Source organism: Polyodon spathula, chromosome 10 (assembly GCF_017654505.1).
Source record: "Polyodon spathula isolate WHYD16114869_AA chromosome 10, ASM1765450v1, whole genome shotgun sequence".
NCBI classification, from domain to species: Eukaryota; Metazoa; Chordata; class Actinopteri; order Acipenseriformes; family Polyodontidae; genus Polyodon; species Polyodon spathula.
In genome coordinates, this window is record NC_054543.1 from 44,819,899 (window position 1) to 44,843,490 (window position 23,592).

The 23,592-nt window shown below is 46.2% G+C and overlaps 1 protein-coding gene across 3 annotated transcripts in view; it reads right to left on the bottom strand.

Annotated features, from left to right (window-relative positions):
- The window catches only part of kcnh3 (potassium voltage-gated channel, subfamily H (eag-related), member 3), a 50,227-nt gene that overhangs the window by 13,410 nt on the left and 13,225 nt on the right, over nucleotides 1-23,592 (bottom strand). For all 3 annotated transcript variants that reach the window (XM_041260348.1, XM_041260347.1, XM_041260349.1), the window contains exons 2-7: nucleotides 10,986-11,219; nucleotides 7,838-7,972; nucleotides 6,018-6,148; nucleotides 4,107-4,362; nucleotides 826-983; nucleotides 432-639 (exon numbers count right to left, since the gene is read on the bottom strand). In XM_041260348.1, coding sequence (XP_041116282.1) covers nucleotides 432-639; nucleotides 826-983; nucleotides 4,107-4,362; nucleotides 6,018-6,148; nucleotides 7,838-7,972; nucleotides 10,986-11,219 — 1,122 coding nt within the window. The remainder of the gene's footprint in view (nucleotides 1-431; nucleotides 640-825; nucleotides 984-4,106; nucleotides 4,363-6,017; nucleotides 6,149-7,837; nucleotides 7,973-10,985; nucleotides 11,220-23,592) is intronic.

Below are 23,592 nucleotides of genomic sequence, written 5' to 3' on the forward strand. Positions count from 1 at the left end.
CCCCAAGCCTCTCAGCCCCCAAGTCCCCAGTGCCCCAGCCCCAGGCCCCCAGCCCCTGACTCACCAATGCCCTATATGCCACAGCCCCCAGCCCCCTTAGGCCCTGACTCACTAATGCCTATATGCCCCATCCACCAGCCCCCCTAGCCCCGGACTCACCAATGTCCTATATGCCCCAGCCCCCAGCCCCCAGCCCCTGACTCACCATGTCCCATGTTACCCAGATCCTAGCCCCCCAGCCCCTGACTCATCGATGTCCTGAGTGCCCCAGGGTACATAGCCCCCAGCCCCTGACTCATCGATGTCCCATGTGCCCCAGCCCCCAGCCCCGACTCACCGATGTTCCCCATGTACCCCAGCCCCTAGCCCCCAGCCCCTGACTCATCGATGTCCCATGTGTCCCAGCCCCCAGCCCCCAGCCCCTGACTCACCGATGTCCCATGTGCCCGGGTCGTGCAGGTCGAGCTCTTTCTGGCCGATGAAGAACCAGATGCAGGCCATCCAGTGAGCGAGCAGCGCGAACATGAGCATGAGCAGAGTGAGCACCACGGAGCTGTACTGAGAGTACCGCTCCAGCTTCTGCAGGAGACGCAGAAGACGCAGCAAACGCACCGTCTTCAAGAGGTGAACCCCAAAATACTGAGGAGACAGAGGGGGGAGTGAGGGGGAGGGGACAGAGAACCACAAAGTATTCAGAAGAGAGAGGGGGAGAGGAATGACTCAGTCAGCACCCTCAGTTTAAACCTCATTGTGTTCCTCCCACTCTACAAACCTAATGTATTTCCCCATTGCGCACAGCACCACCCTATGGCCATGCTGACTCACCACGCTGACGTTGAAGGCGTAGAGCAGATCGAAAGGCAGTGCTGCGATCAGGTCCACGAAGAGCCAGGTGGTGGCGTAGTGAACGCAGATGGAGCGTGGGTCGTACACCACCTGGCCTGACTTGCTCACGTAGGTCGTCCGGAAGTTCAGCAGAATATCTGGAGAATGGGAAGCAGTTAGAGCTGGCAGCCCAGAAACCCACAGAAACCAGTTAAACCACTAAACTGCAACCTCATGCAAAGCACAGCTGCAAAAAAAAATCACCCTGGAGCATTATGGGAGATGTTGACAGCAAGGGGTTTTTTAACCCTTAAGACATTTCTGAACCTGAGAAGGCCACTCGGCCCATCAGTGATCACCTGGTTCCTAGTAGCTGATTGTCAATATCCCAGTGATTCAGAATGAGCAGCATGAGCAGCAATTTGAGCATTCAGATGGCCTGAAGCTACTGTTAAAGTGTTGCCTAACAAATCATATCCTCACTTACAAGTCTCACAAGGCAGCATGCTAAAGCAATGAGAGCTAGCCCTGCACCTTGTACACAGATATACGGCATGCTAAAGCAATGAGAGCTAGCCCTGCACCTTGTACACAGATATACGGCATGCTAAAGCAATGAGAGCTAGCCCTGCACCTTGTACACAGATATACAGCATGCTAAAGCAATGAGAGCTAGCCCTGCACCTTGTACACAGATATACAGCTTGCTAAAGCAATGAGAGCTAGCCCTGCACCTTGTACACAGATATACAGCTTGCTAAAGCAATGAGAGCTAGCCCTGCACCTTGTACACAGATATACAGCATGCTAAAGCAATGAGAGCTAGCCCTGCACCTTGTACACAGATATACAGCTTGCTAAAGCAATGAGAGCTAGCCCTGCACCTTGTACACAGATATACAGCATGCTAAAGCAATGAGAGCTAGCCCTGCACCTTGTACACAGATATACAGCATGCTAAAGCAATGAGAGCTAGCCCTGCACCTTGTACACAGATATACAGCATGCTAAAGCAATGAGAGCTAGCCCTGCCCTTGTACACAGATATACAGCATGCTAAAGCAATGAGAGCTAGCCGTGCACAAACACAGATATACAGCATGCTAAAGCAATGAGAGCTAGCCCTGCACCTTGTACACAGATATACAGCTTGCTAAAGCAATGAGAGCTAGCCCTGCACCTTGTACACAGATATACAGCATGCTAAAGCAATGAGAGCTAGCCCTGCACCTTGTACACAGATATACGAAAGCAATGAGAGCTAGCCCTGCACCTTGTACACAGATATACAGCTAAAGCAATGAGAGCTAGCCCTGCACCTTGTACACAGATATACAGCTTGCTAAAGCAATGGAGCTAGCTGCACCTTGTACACAGATATACAGCATGCAAAGCAATGAGAGCTAGCCCTGTACACAGATATACAGCATGCTAAAGCAATGAGAGCTAGCCCTGCACCTTGTACACAGATATACAGCATGCTAAAGCAATGAGAGCTAGCCCTGCACCTTGTACACAGATACACAGCATGCTAACCCATGACAAACAAGCCACAGATATACAGCATTCTAACCCGTGACAAACAAGCCACAGATGTACAGCATGCTATATCACGGACTAACTAGGAATTAACCACATTAGTGAATTATCAGATTGTGAAATACAGAGGGAGCGCTGTGCAAAGAAAGTAATAAGAGAGTAGAAAGACAGGATGACAGAAACTATAAGGATGCTCTGAACTCGCCCCTCAGCCCTTCACCCAGCAGGAACAGCATCTCCTCCAGAGCTGACACTGCACTCCTGATTGTGATGAATGGCAGAGCTGGAGAGCAACGAGCCAAGGAGCGATCTGGCTTCATTAACAACGACAACGAGAAGAGGGGCAGCAAGCAGGGCAGCGAGGGGAGTTCCCGCCACACTGCTTCCAATGGGGCAGCAACATGTGTATTGTATGTGTATAGTGTGACAGACAGACAGACAGACAGGCATGTGTATTGTATGTGTATAGTGTGACAGACTGACGGACAGAGCACCTGCCATGTCTAGCGAACCGTTGTGCAAACAGGCTGTCACAACAATTTGAATTTACACAAGCTGTCTCATGCAAGGTGCTTATAAAATGTAAGCAACGTCCAGCAATCGGAGCTAGCGGCCACCTCCTGAATATATTTATTACACTTCAAGGTTTCCATCCCCTCCTGGGGGCTTCATCGCACTGATACAGAACAGGCATGATCTTCAAAAAAAATATTGTGAAGTGGAGTGTGAGAGTGTGTGCTGGTCTGTGTGATTGTGTGTGCTGTGTCTGTCTGTGCTGGTCTGTGTGAGAGTGTGAGAGTCTGTGCTGGTCTGTGTGAGAGTGTGAGAGTGTGTGCTGGTCTGTGTGAGAGTGTGTGAGTCTGTGTGCTGGTCTGTGTGAGAGTGTGTGCGAGTCTGTGTGCTGGTCTGTGTGAGAGTGTGTGCTGGTCTGTGTGAGAGTGTGTGCTGGTCTGTGTGAGAGTGTGTGCTGGTCTGTGTGTAGGTCTGTGTGAGAGTGTGTGCTGGTCTGTGTGAGAGTGTGTGCTGGTCTGTGTGAGAGTGTGTGCTGGTCTGTGTGAGAGTGTGTGTGTGTGTGAGAGTGTGTGTGGTCTGTGTGAGAGTGTGTGCTGGTCTGTGTGAGAGTGTGTGCTGGTCTGTGTGTGCTGGTCTGTGTGAGAGTGTGTGCTGGTCGTGTGAGAGTGTGTGCTGGTCTGTGTGTGCTGGTCTGTGTGAGAGTGTGTGCTGGTCTGTGAATTGGAGTGGTTATTGAAGTGACAGGCTCTTCTGAGATGGGGGAGCTTATTTCCGGAGAGTCACTTCACATTAGTGATCCCCAAGCTCAGCACAGCTCTGATCATGGAGAGAGATTCACAGCGCTGTCACAACTGAGCAGCTCCACCGCTTCTCCAACACAGAGACCAGGGCACATGGTCAAATGGGTCCTTCCACCTGCAATGTGGTAAATGTACTGTGGACCAACTTTTTGTTAACGTGACACTTGTTGTAGGGATCCCTTCAGGCGAGGTCATCGCCACCCCCCCTGCGGAGAGCTGAGAACACCTGCCTGTGCAGCACGGCTCCCCCTGAGCCCCTCACCTCTCCCTGTCAGGATCAGCCCCTTGTCAGTGTGAGGGAGTGCTGAATAAAGACAGTGTAAAGAGATGATTAGAGTATAAAGAAAGTGAAACGAAAGTGTCCAGAAAAATAATGACAAGATAAAGAGAGTGTGAAGGATGTCCTCGGCTTGCCTCTCAGCCCCTCACCCAGCATGAACAGGATCTCCACCAGGATGTCACTGACGCTGGGGGGGCTGCGAGAGGCGGAGCTCCAGTCATCCCGCCCCCCCACAACACTGATGCACACGTTAAAGGGCACGGTCACTGCCACGTAAAAGGTGGCCAGCAGGATCAGCCAATCCCAGCCCGCCTTGAAGGTGCCGTAGTGCAGCAGGATGAAGCGCGACTTCTGAATGGCTGCAACCTTGTACTCTGGGACAGGGGGCTTCTCTCCAAACACATTCTGCAAAGGGAGAGGGGCAGGGGAAGAGAGAGGGAGTGAGGGGGAGGGAGAGAGGGGAGAGGGGAAGAGAGTTACAGACAGTGCTGCTACTAATCCTGTGCGGTAGAGCTTGTGTATTACAGCTGCTTAAATATAAAACTTCAATATGAATGTAAGGCTGTGCGTACTCGGTGTTGTAATGTGTGCTGCATTCTGCAATGTTGTGCTGTACTCGGTGTGAAATGCTGTGCTGTACTCAGTGTGCAATGCCGTGTTGTACTCAGTGTGCAATGCTGTGCTGTACTCGGTGTGCAATGCTGTGTTGTACTCAGTGTGTAATGCTGTGCTGTACTCAGTGTGCAATGCTGTGCTGTACTCAGTGTGTAATGCTGTGCTGTACTCAGTGTGCAATGCTGTGCTGTACTCAGTGTGCAATGCTGTGCTGTACTCAGTGTGCAATGCTGTGCTGTACTCAGTGTGCAATGCTGTGCTGCTATGCTCTCAGTGTGCAATGCTGTACTCAGTGTGCAATGCTGTGCTGTACTCAGTGTGCAATGCTGTGCTGTACTCAGTGTGCAATGCTGTGCTGTACTCAGTGTGCAATGCTGTGCTGTACTCAGTGTGTAATGCTGTGCTGTACTCAGTGTGCAATGCTGTGCTGTACTCAGTGTGCAATGCTGTGCTGTACTCAGTGTGCAATGCTGTGCTGTACTCAGTGTGCAATGCTGTGCTGTACTCAGTGTGCAATGCTGTGCTGTACTCAGTGTGCAATGCTGTGCTGTACTCAGTGTGCAATGCTGTGCTGTACTCAGTGTGCAATGCTGTGCTGTACTCAGTGTGCAATGCTGTGCTGTACTCAGTGTGCAATGCTATGCTGTACTCAGTGTGCAATGCTGTGCTGTACTCAGTGTGCAATGCTGTGCTGTACTCAGTGTGCAATGCTGTGCTGTACTCAGTGTGCAATGCTGTGCTGTACTCAGTGTGCAATGCTGTGCTGTACTCAGTGTGCAATGCTGTGCTGTACTCAGTGTGCAATGCTGTGCTGTACTCAGTGTGCAATGCTGTGCTGTACTCAGTGTGCAATGCTGTGCTGTACTCAGTGTGCAATGCTGTGCTGTACTCAGTGTGCAATGCTGTGCTGTACTCAGTATGCAATGCTATGCTGTACTCAGTGTGTAATGCTGTGCTGTACTCAGTGTGTAATGCTGTGCTGTACTCAGTGTGCAATGCTGTGCTGTACTCAGTGTGCAATGCTGTGCTGTACTCAGTGTGTAATGCTGTGCTGTACTCAGTGTGCAATGCTGTGCTGTACTCAGTGTGTAATGCTGTGCTGTACTCAGTGTGCAATGCTGTGCTGTACTCAGTATGCAATGCTATGCTGTACTCAGTGTGTAATGCTGCGCTGTACTCGGTGTGCAATGCTGTGCTCTACTCAGTGTGTAATGCTGTGCTGTACTCAGTGTGCAATGCTGTGCTGTACTCAGTGTGCAATGCTGTGCTGTACTCAGTGTGCAATGCTGTGCTGTACTCGGTGTGTAATGCTATGCTGTACTCAGTGTGTAATGCTGTGCTGTACTCAGTGTGCAATGCTGTGCTGTACTCAGTGTGCAATGCTGTGCTGTACTCGGTGTGCAATGCTATGCTGTACTCAGTGTGCAATTCTGTGCCGTACTCACGTTGTTGAGCTTCAGCTTGCCCTTCTCCTGTTTCTGTAGGTGCCCTGACAGGTGGTACAGAACGGCTCGGCTGCGCCTGCGGTTGGTGTTGAACCCGGGAGGGCGCGTGTCTCTGTATACCTCCTCGTCACCTGGGGTGAAACGAAGAGAGGAGGGGAGTCCAGTTTAAATGCTGTCAGACCCTTCCTTTTACAATGCGTCTGATCTGCCGTTCTTGCAGTACCAGCTCTTTCTCCCTCCCTCCCTCTTCTCTTCCTCTGTCTCTCTCACTCCCCCTCCCCTCTCTCTCTTTTTCTTCCCCTCTCTCCCTCTTCTCGTCCACTCCTCTCTGCCCCCCTCTGTCTGTGTCTCTGCTGAGCTAGGCAGCAGCAGGCTCTTGTGTAAATCACTCGGATGAGTTCACTTGGGCCGGTGCTGGATGGATGTTCCCGTGTCTGAACTGATTTCGTTTGGCAATCCAATTAGCTCAGCAGCACCGGGTCTTAACTGCAGGGAGTGTAGTTGTGGGAGTGATTAATTAAGTGGTGTGATTTTACTGCTGTTAATGATCACTGCACAGGAACTGCTGTAAACCTGAGGTTCAGACTCCTAATCTCACTGGGAATCACAGAGAGAGGAGGAAATGTCGTTCCACACTCACTCTCTTCATTGCATGAATTTGTAGTTTTCCAAATTTCCCCCGCAGCCACAAATGTCGTAGAATTTGGATCTACACTAACGGTATAGATATTTTACTGCTTTAGTTTTATATTTATTCTAATCTGAGAAATCCACACTGGTTGCAATTTAGACACATCCAATGAACAACATGCACAGAGCCAGCCTGTCTCTCTGCGGAATGCGTTTCTTACTGACTGGACCAGATCACAATGAGAGAGGCTTCCTGGCCAAGAGGATGCAGGGTATGGGTGGGTTGCGAGGGAAATTGTGGAAGAAGATTAGTGTCTGGAAATCGTGTCCTTTAATAACCACTGGGGCTTGTGCCAAAAGCTGCATTTCTTTAGTGAGGTGGTTTAGAAATTAATACTTGATGCATGAAACAAGGGCAGAGAGAGTTCCTGCTGGTCAGTCATTTTTCAAAAATTCAGCTTTTACGGCTGGTGTCAGCAGGAATGGAAATAAGACTCCCATTGCACTCATAGTCCAACTTATAGTTTTAATTAGCTTTTTATTTGGACCCATAGTAAAACCAGGAATGGATCAAACTGTTGATTATTTCAGTGATGTCAAATTTTCTTTTGGTATTGGAACTGTGATTATAAATACCTTACTAGAAATATTTCTGCTGCAAAGTCTCTCAAGAAATATATATTTGAATTTCTAATACCTTTAAGAAATGACATAAGCTTGAGGCAGCAGTCAGCTCTTTGTTCACTGAATGAATCTTAACTTTGTAAATCCCCAGATCAGCACAGGGATTTGTGGGGAGCTTTGCTTTCTCGATCTGAAGAGCTGCATTCTCTTCTCACCCTCTCTCTCTTGTGTTCAGGGTCATTTCTCCTGTGACTTTCCTAAAAACCCATCACAGGAGCCATTGCGATATAGAAACTGCGCTTCAGGTAATCTGGCACCTTGTCTTCAAACCCAATCCTTACAAAGCAGAGGGCAGCTACTGGATTTCAATTATTATTTGATTTAAACTCGATACTGACTGATCACCCATTCTGACCATTATACTGTACTGCCTCCCTCCCAGTCCTTCAGCTCTAACCAATAGACCACACTACTTCCCTCTCAGTCTCTCAGCTCTGAGATACCTTATTATATACCTCCAGTCCCCAGTCTCTCCCAGTTACCCCAGTCCCTCACAGCCCTCTCACCAGTGTCACAGCTGTTCCCAGTTGCCAGGCGTTTCTTGGTGTCGGTGATGTCCTTGTGAGAGGCCAGGAACAGGACTACCTCGCTCTTCTCATTCTTAATTGGGACGATGTCCAGCAAGCACCAGAACTGGGTTCCTGTCAGAGAGAGGGAGAGGGATAGAGAGGGGAGGTGTGAAGGGAGAGGGAGAAGAAGGATTTCAGTTCTCTGTTAATTAGGCAGTATAATAATTGCACCTGGTTTCCACGGCAGGCCCAGGCTACCTGGGAAGCGTGCAGTGTTGCAAAGCCTGAAGGGCAGTGTGCACAGCACTGCACGTCTATGAGAACAGCAAGGACTGCTTCAAATGCACAGCAGTGGAGCCTCCAGCAGAGAGCGGATGAGCTCTGAATGCAGTCACGCTGGGCACAATCAATGTCTTTACACGCAAATGCAATTTCTTCAATTTTTCTCATGAAAGTACAAAAAGAAAATGTTGTAATAAAAGTAAAAAATAAAACAGTTTATTTAAGTGTGAAGTATGACTTATTGTCCAGAAATACCACTTTGTTCAAAATAATGTGTTGTGAAATGAGAGAGGGCTGTGCCTCCTGTGTCGTTTCTCATTTTGTGCCATAGAGATCAACAATTCCATTGATTGAACAACAGTGCCATTCACATCTGCCACCATATGGGTGTCTTCTTATTGAATGTTGCACTCAATGCAATCTTTACTAGAGGATTGCAGCAGAGGGTGGTTTATTCTAGCAGGAGGAATGCTTCAGGATTGGAGGGAGGATGGAGAAGCAGCAGCTAGGATGATGTCAGGAGACTCAGAGCTCTGTGTTTCTATTGGACATATCTAGTGAAGAATGTACCGTTGACCGTAAAGATTTTGTTGTGAAGACAGCAAAGGAAAGAAGGTACAGCTTCAGTACTGTCGAGTCACTATACGTGTTCCGACAGAAAACAACTAAAGCAACACAATCATTTCATACAGTATATAAAAAGCGAATTCTGAAAAAAAAACGATTTAAATAAAACTCGAAAATAGCTACAAATAAGCACTGAAAAATAAAATGAATGAAAACAGACAAACAGAAACCCTACCTATCCATCACCACACTTTCAGCATGCTTCATTACACTTTGCTAGGCTTTCACTGTGGGAATGTGAGTGTGTGTGAAACCCAGAGTGCTGAACGAGATGAGTTCCCTCTGAAGGACAGGACGCTTCCTCTTCCTCTCCGCCCTCCCTTCCTCGCCAGTGTCCTGCAGACACATGTATCTATGAAGAGCTACACTTGTGATCATCGATCCCTCTCACAATGACTGCTGTCACAGCTGTACCGACACATTCAGGGCACAGTTATAATGAGATAATTACATCTCGACAGTCTTTCCCTGCTGGGCAGAAGCATGAATTAGCAAATCGTCACTGTCGTGGCTGACCCCCAGGAGTTAATTCACAGTGAAGGTGTGGTGGTGCCCTTTACTTGTAATCGTGTAATAATGGCACAGGACCTAGTTAAAAAATATTCGCATGAAATCGAGATTGTATGCGTCTGCAGAACCAAGCAGCTTGTCTTTCCCATTTACAGTAGTGTGCGCAGAATTCCTATCTGTACTAGAAGATGTAATGCTGTGACCAGAACACTAGCCAGGGAACGCAGAGCACCAGGAGAAGGCAAGCATGGGAAGGAGGATCAGAGGCTGGCAGCCTGGTGGAGCATGGAGACCCCACAGCCTCCTACCAACACAGGAGCTCCATTGATATTACAGGTATACAGCAAGCGTTATTTGATTCTGTTGAGGTGGTTACACTCATAGGAAATGCAATATTCAAAACTGTCACATGCTTCTCTTGTGAGAAAGATTGCAGTGCTTGGTTACGTTTGAGCTATGAGTCATTAATTCCACAAGTAGAAATAACTGCTGGGAAGTTATTAAGAGTCAAACACGCAGTGGCAGTCTAAAAGACATGCAAGTACAAAAGCCTCGCTCTTCTATTGACATCAGTGTACTGTAAAGTCCTCTTCAATATTCCAGCCACACCTGTATTCAGTATTAAGTGTGTCTCTTCAGTATGAGAGCCAGCATCTTATTAAGGCCCCCTTGTGTTGGTCCCTGGACTGACCTCAGTGGCAAGGCTATGTACAGACACACTCACAAAGCCACACACCTGATCTGAGTCTTGATGAGCCGATCCTCTCATTTACAGGAGGGCTTGCTGTGCTGCTTCCAATTTGAGCGAATCAGAGCTGAGCTCCCTGCCAGCGCCTCAGGCTCAGGACAGGCTATTGGATTTCCTTTCATTTGAGATGAATTATTTCAAATAAATGTAATAAACCGTGTCCCATGCAGCCCATTTACCATTTAAATAAACTCAATTCAGAAGTGCCTGAGGTCACAGTCTTCTTTAAAGAACACACTGTGCTGAATATATATATATATATATATATATATATATATATATATATATATATAATATATATATATATATATATATATATATAAAATGAGTGAGTGTTGTGCTATAGCCCAGTCCTGCACCTGCTCCTTCTACCTGCTCCCAGCATGCTTCCGTGACCTTGTTTCTGAGTCTTTGAATAAAATATGTATTTGAGACTCTGAGGGGCTGTAAGGAGAGGCGGCTCTATATTTTAAAAATGGATGACTTAAATATTTTGCAGTCATTTATAATTCCACCGAAACAAAACAAACCTTGGAGCAGAGCATTGTCTGATAGATCAGAGTGTTTGTGTTCTGCTTGTGTTTCTTGAATGTGTGAATGCTGGAGTCCTGCTAGAACTTTATTATTGAATAGTCCTTTATATTACTCTCCTGACAGGAAAACAGTTAGAAAAAGGAAAACTACCATTTACTTCACTTCCCTTCCTTTAAAACTTCTGTGACATCCTAGTGGGACGATTATGTGGAATAGAGCAACTGCATACTCGCAGGGTGGGGACAGAGTATGCAGGACAATGTGGGGACACAGTGCTATCTGTGGAGAAGCCAGGGAGTGTGTGTGTGTGTGTCTGTGTCTGTGTGTTTCTGTGTGTGCATGTGTGTGTGTGTGTCTGCGTGTGAAGGTGTGTGTGTCTGCATATGTGAATGTGTGTCTGCGTGTCTGCGAGTGTGTGTGTATGTGTGTGTGTGTGTGTCTTACCTGTCTTCTTGTAGAACACCAGTTCTGTCTTGAACTCTCGGCGCTCATCTAGTGCGTTCTGGATCTGTGCGATCAGCTTTTCACTGGTCTCTGCCCCATAGAGGAAGTGACATGCACAGCACTTCTGCATGAGCTCCGCCCTCGCATAGCCAGTCAGCTCACAGAACCCGTCCGAACAGTACACGATGGGGTAGAGAGACTGGACCTGCGCATTGCCCAGAACGAAGTTACTGTCTGTGACAGAGAGAGAGAGAGGAGGGGAGGTAGGGTTAGTGTGAGAAAGCAATCCACGATGGGGTAGAGAGACTGGAAATACACTTTCCCCAGCATTAGAGGTGTGTGTGTATGTGTGTGTAACAGTTCAAATCTGCCAAAAATAAACCAACACTGTTCTGAAGAACCTTTCTTACCTCTTCCAAACACCAAGCCTCAAAATGACCACTAAGGGGCGTCCATAAACTCCGAGCGAGTCCCTGCAGCAGTTACACAACCAAACACATTGACCACAATTGTACTCTGCACCCACTATTGATCACAACAGCATGTTTCTGTGATTCAGTGTGTGTGTGTGTTTCAGTGTGTGCTTTTTAGTATGTCTGTGTGTTCCAGAGCTTCAATGTGGGTGTTTATGTGTTTCTCTGTTTGAGTGTGCCTGTTTTTTAATGCTTCAGTCAGTGTGTGCGTCTCGAGTATTCACAACTTTATTTCCACGCCATTTACCCCATTTCTATCTGGAGGGCCTCAGAAACGCAGTCCAGAGTGCACACTGTGTGCTATAAGCCAATCAGTGTTGATCTGAAACCAGTTTCCCACTGGGTCTGTGCGCATGAGCTCTAGAGCAAGCTATGTTTGAAATAACACTCAAAAAAAAATCTCTGAAATCACAAGCTGAAAATTACACACTACCCACATGCTGAAAACCAAACACTGTTCACTTAAAATACTGAGCAATGAAGCAGAAAACCAGCCCCCACTGTTTCCACTGTGTGACACGAAGGAGACAGGAGACCCTCAACAGGTCATTAGCGCAATTATTTCTGTGGCTTATTTCTGGGATTATTTCTGAGGCTTTTAAGAAGTCTTGAATTGTTGTTTGTAAATTCATTTTACAAATGTAGCTTTGAGAATCTAGCCCTGATTGTGTGAAACATGCATGCAGATTAGTGCTTCTGAGCATGTCCAGACCCAGGGTGAGAAGGACCAGCTAGCTTTCTGTCCATCTCACTGAGTGTGTTTCAGGGTTTATGCTTGCCGGGGTAGTTTTAATACTATGACTAATAATGATTCTGCTGAGGCTGCTGTGCTCTTTCGACTCTTCACATGATCCTTTCAGATGCACACAGCTCAACAGGTTCAGGTCTCTGAGCTCTCTCACACAGCTCAACAGGTTCAGGTCTCTGAGCTCTCTCATGCAGTTCAACAGGTTCAGGTCTCTGAGCTCTCTCACGCAGCTCAACAGGTTCAGGTCTCTGAGCTCTCTCACACAGCTCAACAGGTTCAGGTCTCTGAGCTCTCTCACACAGCTCAACAGGTTCAGGTCTCTGAGCTCTCTCACACAGTTCAACAGGTTCAGGTCTCTGAGCTCTCTCACGCAGCTCAACAGGTTCAGGTCTCTGAGCTCTCTTACACAGCTCAACAGGTTCAGGTCTCTGAGCTCTCTCACACAGTTCAACAGGTTCAGGTCTCTGAGCTCTCACACACAGCTCAACAGGTTCAGGTCTCTGAGCTCTCTTACACAGCTCAACAGGTTCAGGTCTCTGAGCTCTCGCACGCAGCTCAACAGGTTCAGGTCTCTGAGCTCTCTTACACAGCTCAACAGGTTCAGGTCTCTGAGCTCTCTCACACAGCTCAACAGGTTCAGGTCTCTGAGCTCTCTCACACAGCTCAACAGGTTCAGGTCTCTGAGCTCTCTCACAGCTCAACAGGTTCAGGTCTCTGAGCTCTCTCACGCAGCTCAACAGGTTCAGGTCTCTGAGCTCTCTCACACAGCTCAACAGGTTCAGGTCTCTGAGCTCTCTCACACAGCTCAACAGGTTCAGGTCTCTGAGCTCTCTCACACAGCTCAACAGGTTCAGGTCTCTGAGCTCTCTCACACAGTTCAACAGGTTCAGGTCTCTGAGCTCTCTCACACAGTTCAACAGGTTCAGGTCTCTGAGCTCTCTCACAGTTCAACAGGTTCAGGTCTCTGAGCTCTCTCACGCAGCTCAACAGGTTCAGGTCTCTGAGCTCTCTTACACAGCTCAACAGGTTCAGGTCTCTGAGCTCTCTCACACAGTTCAACAGGTTCAGGTCTCTGAGCTCTCACACACAGCTCAACAGGTTCAGGTCTCTGAGCTCTCTCACACAGTTCAACAGGTTCAGGTCTCTGAGCTCTTGCATCAGCTCAGCAGGTTCAGGTCTCTGAGCTTTCACACGCAGTTCAATTCTACCCCAGTAAATTTGCAAGGCCTGTGGTTATACTATGCATTTATTATGGGTTTCCATGTTTTTTTAATATGCTTTACCGTACCCCTCTTGGCTTTGTACTGTGTATGCTTTACTGTGCTTTGTCTATGCTTTATTACACTTTGTTATGCTTTTAGAAGGGAGCGCACACAAAGTACACACATCAAGGCCGTCAGAACAGAAAATATTGATTAAATTGATTTTTTCTGATCCCTGTATGCAAACACTCAATGATGTCAGAGAACTTCAAAGAGCCAATGACTATTAAGACATATCCAATCAGATCCCATGCTTAATTATGACCTCACAATCTCCCTGACTGAGATATCCAATCAGATCGCAAGCTTGATTGCTACCGGTCAGTATTCCTGCCTGAGATAGCCAGTTAGACCCGTGATATCCCTGATTTCCAGTGCCTCTCTGGGGATGGGTCAGCCTGTCACTCTGGTAATAACCTATAAGTACGCTGTTGATCAAACTCACCAGAGCGACATTGAAGACAGGCACCCTGTGGCCTTCTGAGCGATGTGTCAATGTTTACAATAAAGAAGCACTCATCAGACAAGAGAAGGGAGCCTGCACAGGGGCGTTTTACCAGCTACAGATACTAACAATGAAGAACAGCAGTCCATCAGTGATAGCCCTGGGGCAGAGAATAGCAGGGATGCTATATTATATTATAGACAGTGTTAGAGCACAGAGAGGGAGCATATTTATATTATATAAGAGACTAGGGTGGAGGTAGGGGAGAAGAGATATGAGCACAGATACAATATTACATTAGAAACATAAGCCAGTTCACCTTTTGCACCTTGCTGTAAAACAATACAAATTTGTTCTCAGAACTTTAGGGACCGTTCAGATAATCTGTTTTGATCAGTGCTGAAACCCTGACCAGAAGGTGAACCTGCAGATAATCACAGCCTCACAGATACACACCAGGCTCTGGAAAAAAACGGATTCAATTCGTTCCCCAGGCTGGAAGCACTGCACTTCTACACAATGCATGCTGATATGAAGTGTGGAAGGGGAATTGCTTGCTGTCACGAAAGCAATGCCCCCACAGTGCCCCCAGTGGTGTCTGAAACTGCCCTGTATGGGTGTGTAGAAAATTCAGCAACATTGACCATCACTTCAGTTTCCAGCCACCAGATGCCGCTACACTCCATATGAAAATCCCATTGGAATGGATGGGGAAGGGTACCGCCAAAGAGGGCTGTCCTTACAGCAGTTTTAAAGTAGCACAGCAGGACAGCGGCCTTGTTTAGAACACTCTCCAATTCCTTTTTTGCATGACAGGCTTGATTTGTAAATCATGCTTTAGCATTGCGTGTCTACTGAGCCTGTGTGGACATGTCTGCATGAAGATCAAGACCAATAGGTTCTAAATCATTTCTATGTGGACATGTCTGCATGAAGATCAAGACCAATAGGTTCTAAAACATTTCTGTGTGGACATGTCTGCATGAAGATCAAGACCAATAGGTTCTAAAACATTTCTGTATGTTTCCTTTCATCTCTTTGCAGCAGCCCTGCAGAGCTCTGTTGAATGGGAGTCATAGCATTAGCGGGATCATTCTATTCTGTATTCTGTATATGCTTTGTTTGGCTCTGTCAGAGAATCAGACTCAGATGTACAGTAGATGAGTTTCGATGTTTTTAATGATATGACCAGTGATCGGCAAGGAAGGGATTTGGATCTGACCTTTGTTCTAATAACGCCTCAGGAGTTCTAATATTACCTGGTAACATGTTAGACCAATGCCATTAACCCTTAAATATACCATCATCATACCGCTCACATCATCCATCAGTGCCCAACACACGCTTCTGCAACGAAGTGCAATCCATCACTCACATCACCCATCACTGCCCAACACACGCTTTTGCAATGAAGTGCAATCCATCACTCACATCAGCCATCAGTGCCCAACATGTGGCAACCCCAGGCTTTCCAAACTCAGCATACAGCTAGAAACTCGATCCATTGCTTTTCAAATGCCATGCGAAAAAGAGAGAGAGTGAGACTCTTGGAAATGGGTCCCAGTTGTAATTCTGTGTACCTGAAACAGTAGGATTTCAGACTTTGGACCATAACACATGTGCTTTATTCACAAAGCCTTTCCTAAAAAGTTATTTAAAGACTATTTTGTTCCAAACTGCTTTGATATGTTGAATAACGTTTATATTTCATTAAAAGCTCAATCCAATCAAACTAAACCAAGTCTTGAAAATATTCCATGTTAAAGCTTTGGGAATAGGGCGCCACGCATTATATAACTTCAAACTGGATCATGGTGAAACAAGCTATGAGGCTCTCTGCTCCAGCACTGTCAGATCGTTTCCATTTCCATTTGTAAAGTGGAGCAAATTAGTTGGAGAATGAAAGCTCATATTTAACCGGAAGCGTTTCATTACTCTGTATTGTACAGCACTGTCCTCGACATACACCGTGAAATCAACGGCCCTTCCTTATCGATATTTTATAAGAGCAACATGGACAAGAAGCTTCTTAGATATAAATGATGCATGATTGCTGGTGGATTTATTAAACCTTTATTCTTGCAGTACAGTTTGGGATTAGTATTGTAAAATAGCAAATTGTTACACAGAATGGTTCTTTTGCAAAACATCATGACCTGAGCATGAAGTCTTCCTTTGCCAATTTAAAACTCCAATCTGCCCATGAAGGCGTTTTCCTCAGATAATTGGTGGGAATGGCTGAGAGCGAGGGGGGTATTCAAGAACGACAGCTGTTCAGTATCGAAGCGCTACACTGCAGATTAGCGTGGGTTACCCTTTGCTGTAAAATCAGGAAACAATATGATTTACTAAATATTACGTGCAGCTGTAGATGTTCTTCTACATTATTCCCATGGAGGGATTCTAAACCAAAATTCACAAACTAAAATGACTGTTCAGCCGTAAACCACAAGCGGATAATTCTCAGGAAAACAATGAGATATTAAAAGCTGCATGGGAGTAGGGGTCAGGAAGCAACCAATGAGATGCTGGCCCTCAGTGGGATGCACAGAGTTTGTATTGCACTGTCCAATTAAAAGACTGAACAGCCTTCTTCAGAACCCTGATCATACTTTCCCTTTAAGAGATGCCATTCTGATGATGTTTTCTTATTTACAGATACAATACCTGTCCATCAGGTGACTCTGTGAGGTAGGCTTTCAACCCCGCAGGATTGGTGGTAGATTATTTCCTTAAAGACATGTTACAAAGTTACACTGCACTATTGAGTACTGAGGTGCAGTTCTTGTAAATGGACGTCTTACATTACAGGAGAATATGAGATAAACAAAAAATTCAGTTTAAACAAGTGATAAAACTGTTCAAATGGTTGTAAACCAGGCTTTATAAACCATTAAGTGGAGGTGAAGTAAAGAAAGGCTGTTAATATGATAGCGCCCAGGCCAGTTTACAGGGTGTGGAATGTCTGCTTTGCAAGCAAATATGAGAATTTAGAAGCAAGTGTCCATACACAGCAATACACTTGCTCAAGAATGTCTCATAGCACAGCGGAGCAGGGTGCAGCACAGGAGAGCAGGGTGCAGCACAGGAGAGCAGGGTACAGCACAGGGGAGCAGGGTACAGCACAGGAGAGCAGGGTACAGCACAGGGGGATCAGCTTACAGCACAGGAGAACAGGGCACAGCACAGGGGGATCAGCTTACAGCACAGGAGAGCAGGGCACAGCACAGGGGGATCAGGGTGCAGCACAGAAGAGCAGGGTACAGCACAGGGAGTAGGGTACAGCACATGGGAGCAGGGTGCAGCACAGGGGAGCAAGGTGCAGCACAGGAGAGCAGGGTACAGCACAGGGGGATTAGGGTACAGCACAGGGAGCAGGGTACAGCACAGGGGAGCAGGGTACAGCACAGGGGAGCAGGGTGCAGCACAGGGGAGCAGGGTACAGCACAGGAGAGCAGGGTACAGCACAGGGGGATCAGGGTACAGCACAGGGAGCAGGGTACAGCACATGGGAGCAGGGTACAGCACAGAGGAGCAGGGTGCAGCACAGGGGAGCAGGGTACAGCACAGGGAAGCAAGGTGCAAAACAGGAGAGTAGGGTACAGCACAGGGGAGCAGGGTACAGTACAGGGGAGCAGGGTGCAGCACAGGGGAGCAGGGTACAGCACAGGGGAGCAGGGTAAAGTACGGGAGCGCAGGGTAAAGCACAGGGGAGCAGGGTACAGCACATGGGAGCAGGGTACAGCACAGGGAAGTAAGATGCAGCACAGGGGAGTAGGGTGCAGCACAGGGCAAATCACAATTAATCCTAATGTTTTAAAGTGACTGAGCTTGTTATGTGTTCAGAAAAAGCATGTTGTATTACACAGCTGCTCTGGGTCTTGACATGGTCTGTAATCAATAGCTGCAGCATTTCTATTTCAAAAAGAAAATGGTTTGCAGATTGCAATACAGATTGATCAGGTGATCTCTCTCGCTGCTTCCCAGCAGGCACACACTGTGGCTCACAGTCACTTGTATTTCTGAAGGCTGCTTGGCCAGTTTCCCAGTGTAAGCAGGAGCGGATCTCAGTGCTTGGATCTCGGAAGCTCATTGATTCATCGTATTGACCTCAGTGCTGGTGGCCCTCGCAGAGGCGAGGGTCAGTGTCTATGTGGGTAATCGGCTTGGTACGATTCATTCAACTGCAAATGAAGCCGTTCAAATTCAAAATTCAAATTCAAAAAAGCTTTATTGTCCATTAAATAGAGCATAAAACTGAATTGTGTTTTCAGCTTAAACCATGGCTCAGTACAAAAGAAACATACAACAATGTACACACAGCATCCATACATAATAATCAATAATAAACCAATAATCCATGCTAGCATAAACAGCACAGCAGCAGCTCATTGTTGAGCAGCAACATACCATACTCACATACAAGCACACACCCACACACATGCACACACCCACACACATGCACACACCATGCACACACCCACACACATGCATACACCCACACACATGCACACACCGTGCACACACCCACACACATGCACACACCCGCACACGTGCACACACCCACATACATGCACACACCCACACACATGCACACACCCACACACATGCACTCACACCCACACACATGCACACACTGTGCACACACAAAGTGTACACACGCGCACACACCTGCACACATGCACACACAAAGTGTACACACACGCACACACCTGCACACCTGCACACACACCTGCACACCTGCACACACAAAGTGTACACACTTCTCAGGGCTTCCACTTCTTTTTCTCATTAAGGATTGAAATTGCAGATGGAATACATTTTTTTTATAACAGTTTTTCCATGTAAGAGGAGCTTTTAATTGTCGACCTGATAGCAGTAATTGAAAAGAAGAATTGGGAGGATATCTACTATCATTAAAAAATGGTATGAATTTCCTTTCAACTGCTTGATGGCCAGGTCTGATAATTGCAGCTATTTGGTACTGATTAATTTACTTGCCTGGTTGACAAGTCTTGCCAGTTTTGTTTTATTTTTTACTGATACTATACTGAGCATCAAAAGAAACTTATCACTTATATTTGGCTAAAATTCACTAGATGTGATAAAAAAAATGACAAACTCTGTTTAAGAGCAGCTGCAGTGACTTTGTATTGTGCCGATTAACAACTGACATCATGAAGATGCTGCAAAATGATCTGTCGATCTCGAGCAGGTGTCTCTTGGTCTCCCAGTTTGTGGCCTGTCATTGACAGAGTGTGTGTGGTTATACCGTCTCACCAGGTTTGAAATTGCTGGCTGTGAGTACCCAAGACGGCAGCCACAGTACGCTGCCCTAGTCCAGCCTCCAACATGCCGATTGCATAAAGGCGCTGCTCCACCTCTCGTCCCTTTATCCAAAGTGGTTTAAAGAGGGGATGTGGTGAGCTAATGCTTCCTCTCTCACAGCACATTTCTTTTGTTTTCTGAACATTTAGTTCCAGAAAGCTTTCAGCAAACCAAAAAGTCAAAGTGTTAACATACTTAAAACACTGAGAAAGTGAAGATTCATCTTTGAGGCATGCCACTAATGCCTTTCATCTGCACATCTGATCAAAGTACAATCACTATTATTACATTATTTATATAAATTGAGACAGCCATGAAAAGAACGCCAGCCTAATTGATCCCAGCAGTGTACTCCAGTCTGCAGGTTCGGTACATGCAAATAAAAAAGGGTCAAGAGAAACTGAAACTAGTGAGGAATGACTTGCAAGTCTAATTAGTTCTGACAAGGCTTTATCTTGCAAGGCATAAACAAGTCTTTAATTGATATGCAATGACCTGTTTATTGAAGTTCAGTAACATGTTAATAAACAGTCAATAGATATGTAATAGAGACATGTAACCATGTGAAATAACCCTATTCCCAAACTCTTAATAACAAATGTTTTACACAGCTGGCTTTTGAGGTCTTAAATATTCGTTGACGGCGGAAATACAGATACAAGTTTTATTGAACACGCTCAACCTACAGGAGCAGAATACTGAAGTGCAGTCTAACGGTAATTACACACAAGCACCTCACACATGTCAAGTCGCACTGATTTTAGGAACTGTTTTGGTGTCAATTCTAGCAGTCTTACTACTAAAAGAAAGGAAAGGATGATACATTTACTAGTGGATTCCCAATCTCACTCATTTGGATGTTCTTACCATAGTATAGCTGCCACCCGTATTGCACAGGTTTTGACTGTTTATTACTGTGGAACTGAACGTCACTGCGTGGGTAATTGCATATTACCTGAATGGATTTAACATTACTGCTGGGGGTGTCCTTTATAATATTAACAAACAGCCATGACACACTGCTGCCCTGAGTACAGAGCTCTATGTATGCTGGTAATTGCTCATTGATACCCAAGTGCGGTTCTATGTGCTCTGACTCCTGAAGCCCTCATTGACAGCTCCTCTTTGAAGGCGCAATAACTGTCAATTGCTGTCAGAAATGAAATTGCATTTCGGGCAGGTCAGGAATGTTCTGTCCTTCTTCGAAATCCTTGCTAGTTACTGTCTAGCGCAGATCAGATGCAGATTTCCAAGTAGGTGCTAAATAATTGATGCCATTTCATCCATGCAGTTTTGCAATGCATTTTATTTGTAATGTGTTTCGGGTTTGTGCAGAGGTTTGTAATAGCTCAATAAATTCAATTTGGACTCGTGTTCCAAACGGTTTAAGTGATTAGGAGCTGCTGCTGTTAAACAGACGGCTCACGGACAGTGGAGGATTTTGAAGTCAGTTCTAAAAGGACAGGGGCTGTGTGAAGTCCTGCAGGGCAGGATTTGGTAAAGGTTAAACATATCAAATCGTTTTCAAACTTTCCTGACAGAATGGCTATCCCAGGAAACTATTTATTGATGTTCTGAAATATCATTTATATATAATCGATTGCAACAGCAAATGCATTACCATCCTCCAGAAACGCACACTTCACAGCTACTTTTCATTTCATTCAAACAGCCGCATGAATTGACATTGCCAGTGACACTGCCACTATACACTTTAAAGACAACTATGTTGCTGATGTTGCTTAGAAATAGAATTCTGCGATGACTCGACTTCCAGTTTGTGAGTTCGACTGTCATTTTTCCAGTCGACCAACCGGTGCTAACCATACTGCAGACTAACTAGCTCCTAGTTTTTTTTTTTCATTTTTTTGTCTCATTTCTCTTGACACGTCTCACCCAGTCTCCCCAAGCTCCTCCCAGAACCTGAACTCATTTGTCTGTTTGACCAGGGCCCCAGGGAACATACAATAGACCTTGTTCCCTTTCCTTCACTGTGGGGAGGATACAGTCCAGCAGTGGCTTTTGGCTAGTGAGCAGATTCTGTACCTTGCATGTGTAAAGGATGCAGAGTCTTGTCAGTGCCTGCAGCAGAGGGGTATTTGACAGACAGACAGGGAACCTTGTGTAACCCTTCCAAGTCTTGGAGTGCCGAGTCTGCAGTTTAGCTACATCTGTTCTTAACAGATGGTCTTGTTTTTAGTGAATGCAAATGAGAATTAATGCTAATCACTCTATAACCGTTCATGCAGGGCTGAGACACTAGACATTATTTATTCATAAAATGGAATTAACAGAACAGTCAGCCAGCAATCGCTGCCTCCGGGCTCCCTGTCTGCTCGTCCTGTAAATTCTCCAGCAGTCGCTGCCTCCGGGCTCCCTGTCTGCTCGTCCTGTAAGTTCTCCAGCAGTCGCTGCCTCCGGGCTCCCTGTCTGCTCGTCCTGTAAGTTCTCCAGCAGTCGCTGCCTCCGGGCTCCCTGTCTGCTCGTCCTGTAAGTTCTCCAGCAGTCGCTGCCTCCGGGCTCCCTGTCTGCTCGTCCTGTAAGTTCTCCAGCAGTCTCTGCCTCCGGGCTCCCTGTCTGCTCGTCCTGTAAGTTCTCCAGCAGTCGCTGCCTCCGGGCTCCCTGTCTGCTCGTCCTGTAAGTTCTCCAGCAGTCGCTGCCTCCGGGCTCCCTGTCTGCTAGTTCTGTAAGTTCTCCAGCATGCTGAACACTGAACACTGCTGCTGCTGTATGACTTTGTGGATTCAGAGCCGATGAAACAGTATCAGGGAAACATTGTCTTAAAAACAAATAAATACATAACATAAATATAATATATATATATATATATATATATATATATATATATATATATATATATATATATATATATATATATATATATATATATAGTTTGGTATATATTATATAGCTGGATGGGTTTTAAGAATCCGTTTCTGCCAGATACAAACAACACAGAGGTCTGTGGTTCTTTTCGTCAGACACACTCTACACTTTCTCTCTGCTCCAGTTTGTCTTTCTTTCCTTCCTTGAACCGAGAATCCTAAGTGGTTTCGCCAGATGTATTATTAAAAGGTGATGCATTCATTCAGGCTCTACAAAGAATGGTGTGTACTGTGAATGGGAATCAGTCCCATTTTTAAAGCATTGAAACAATACATTGCTGGTGGAGATATTACTGGTGATCCCACACTCTTCTGTGTGTCACCTGCAGGGAAAATGGTCTCTGAGCCCCCTATCATACGTGTGCATGCAAACAGAACAGACCTACTCTGTAAACTGGAGCATGAAATGTTCTACAGAGCATGAAACCATCTGTCCGACAAGGCTTTGGCGCCCGGTCAGTTTCATGTTCTCAGAGAGCCATTGTACTGTGACACGGGGGACTCCTGTGGGTGGGTTAGTCTCAGGGTTGCCCGTGCTAGAGTGTGATAGTATATATAATTAGCAATGATTGAAGGAAGTGTATAAATAACACAATCGAAAGGGGAAGCAATCATAACGGTACAGTTACGATTACTTCCTTTACAGTTCCTCAAAGTGAATCTGCCAGTGGAAACAATCAAGCTCGTGTTATTAGGCCTGGGTGGCGTGTTTACTCAGCGACTTTAAAGCAGACTTGCCGCCTCACTACTAGCAATTAGTCATAATGTGTATGTGTTACTGTGGATGCATGTGTACATGTGCAGGTCGGTGTGCGTGTGTGTGTGTGTGTGTGTGTGTGTAAATGTGGGTGCGTGTACCTCTGTATTTCAACGTGTGTTTGTGTCAGCGTACCATGTCGGTGTATCAGTGTGTGTGTGTAAGCGTGTGTGTCTCTGTATTTCAGTATGTGTTTGTGTCAGCGTACACGTGTCAGTGTATGTGTATCAGTGTGTGTGTGTGTGCGTGTGTGTTTGTCAGTTTATGTGTGTCCATGTTCAGCTTCAGCATTTACTTTGACATTAATAGCTGCTGTTCCAGCCTCACAGATAACAGCCCCCGTTGCTAGGCGACAGGCTGCTATTGTTTTTCCTGCTGTTTCCACAGAGATAGAATGAAAGCCAGTATTTATTGAGCAGAGAGGGTCAGAGAGAAACACACAGACACACACCCATAGACACAGACACTCACACACAGACAAACAGCCATTCTGTAACAGTGGGGCAGTAGTGGCAATGGCAGAGCCTTGTCCAGGGTCATGAATGAAGGTAACCACACACAGAACTGCAGTGATTAATACACAGGGATTCTAGGGAACAAATAGCACCCTTGCAGCCTATCTGAGCCAGGATACAAGGTGTACTGTAGTAAATCCAAAGATGAACTCTTCATCCCAGCTATCATTTCTGCTTCTGTACCATTCCTCTCG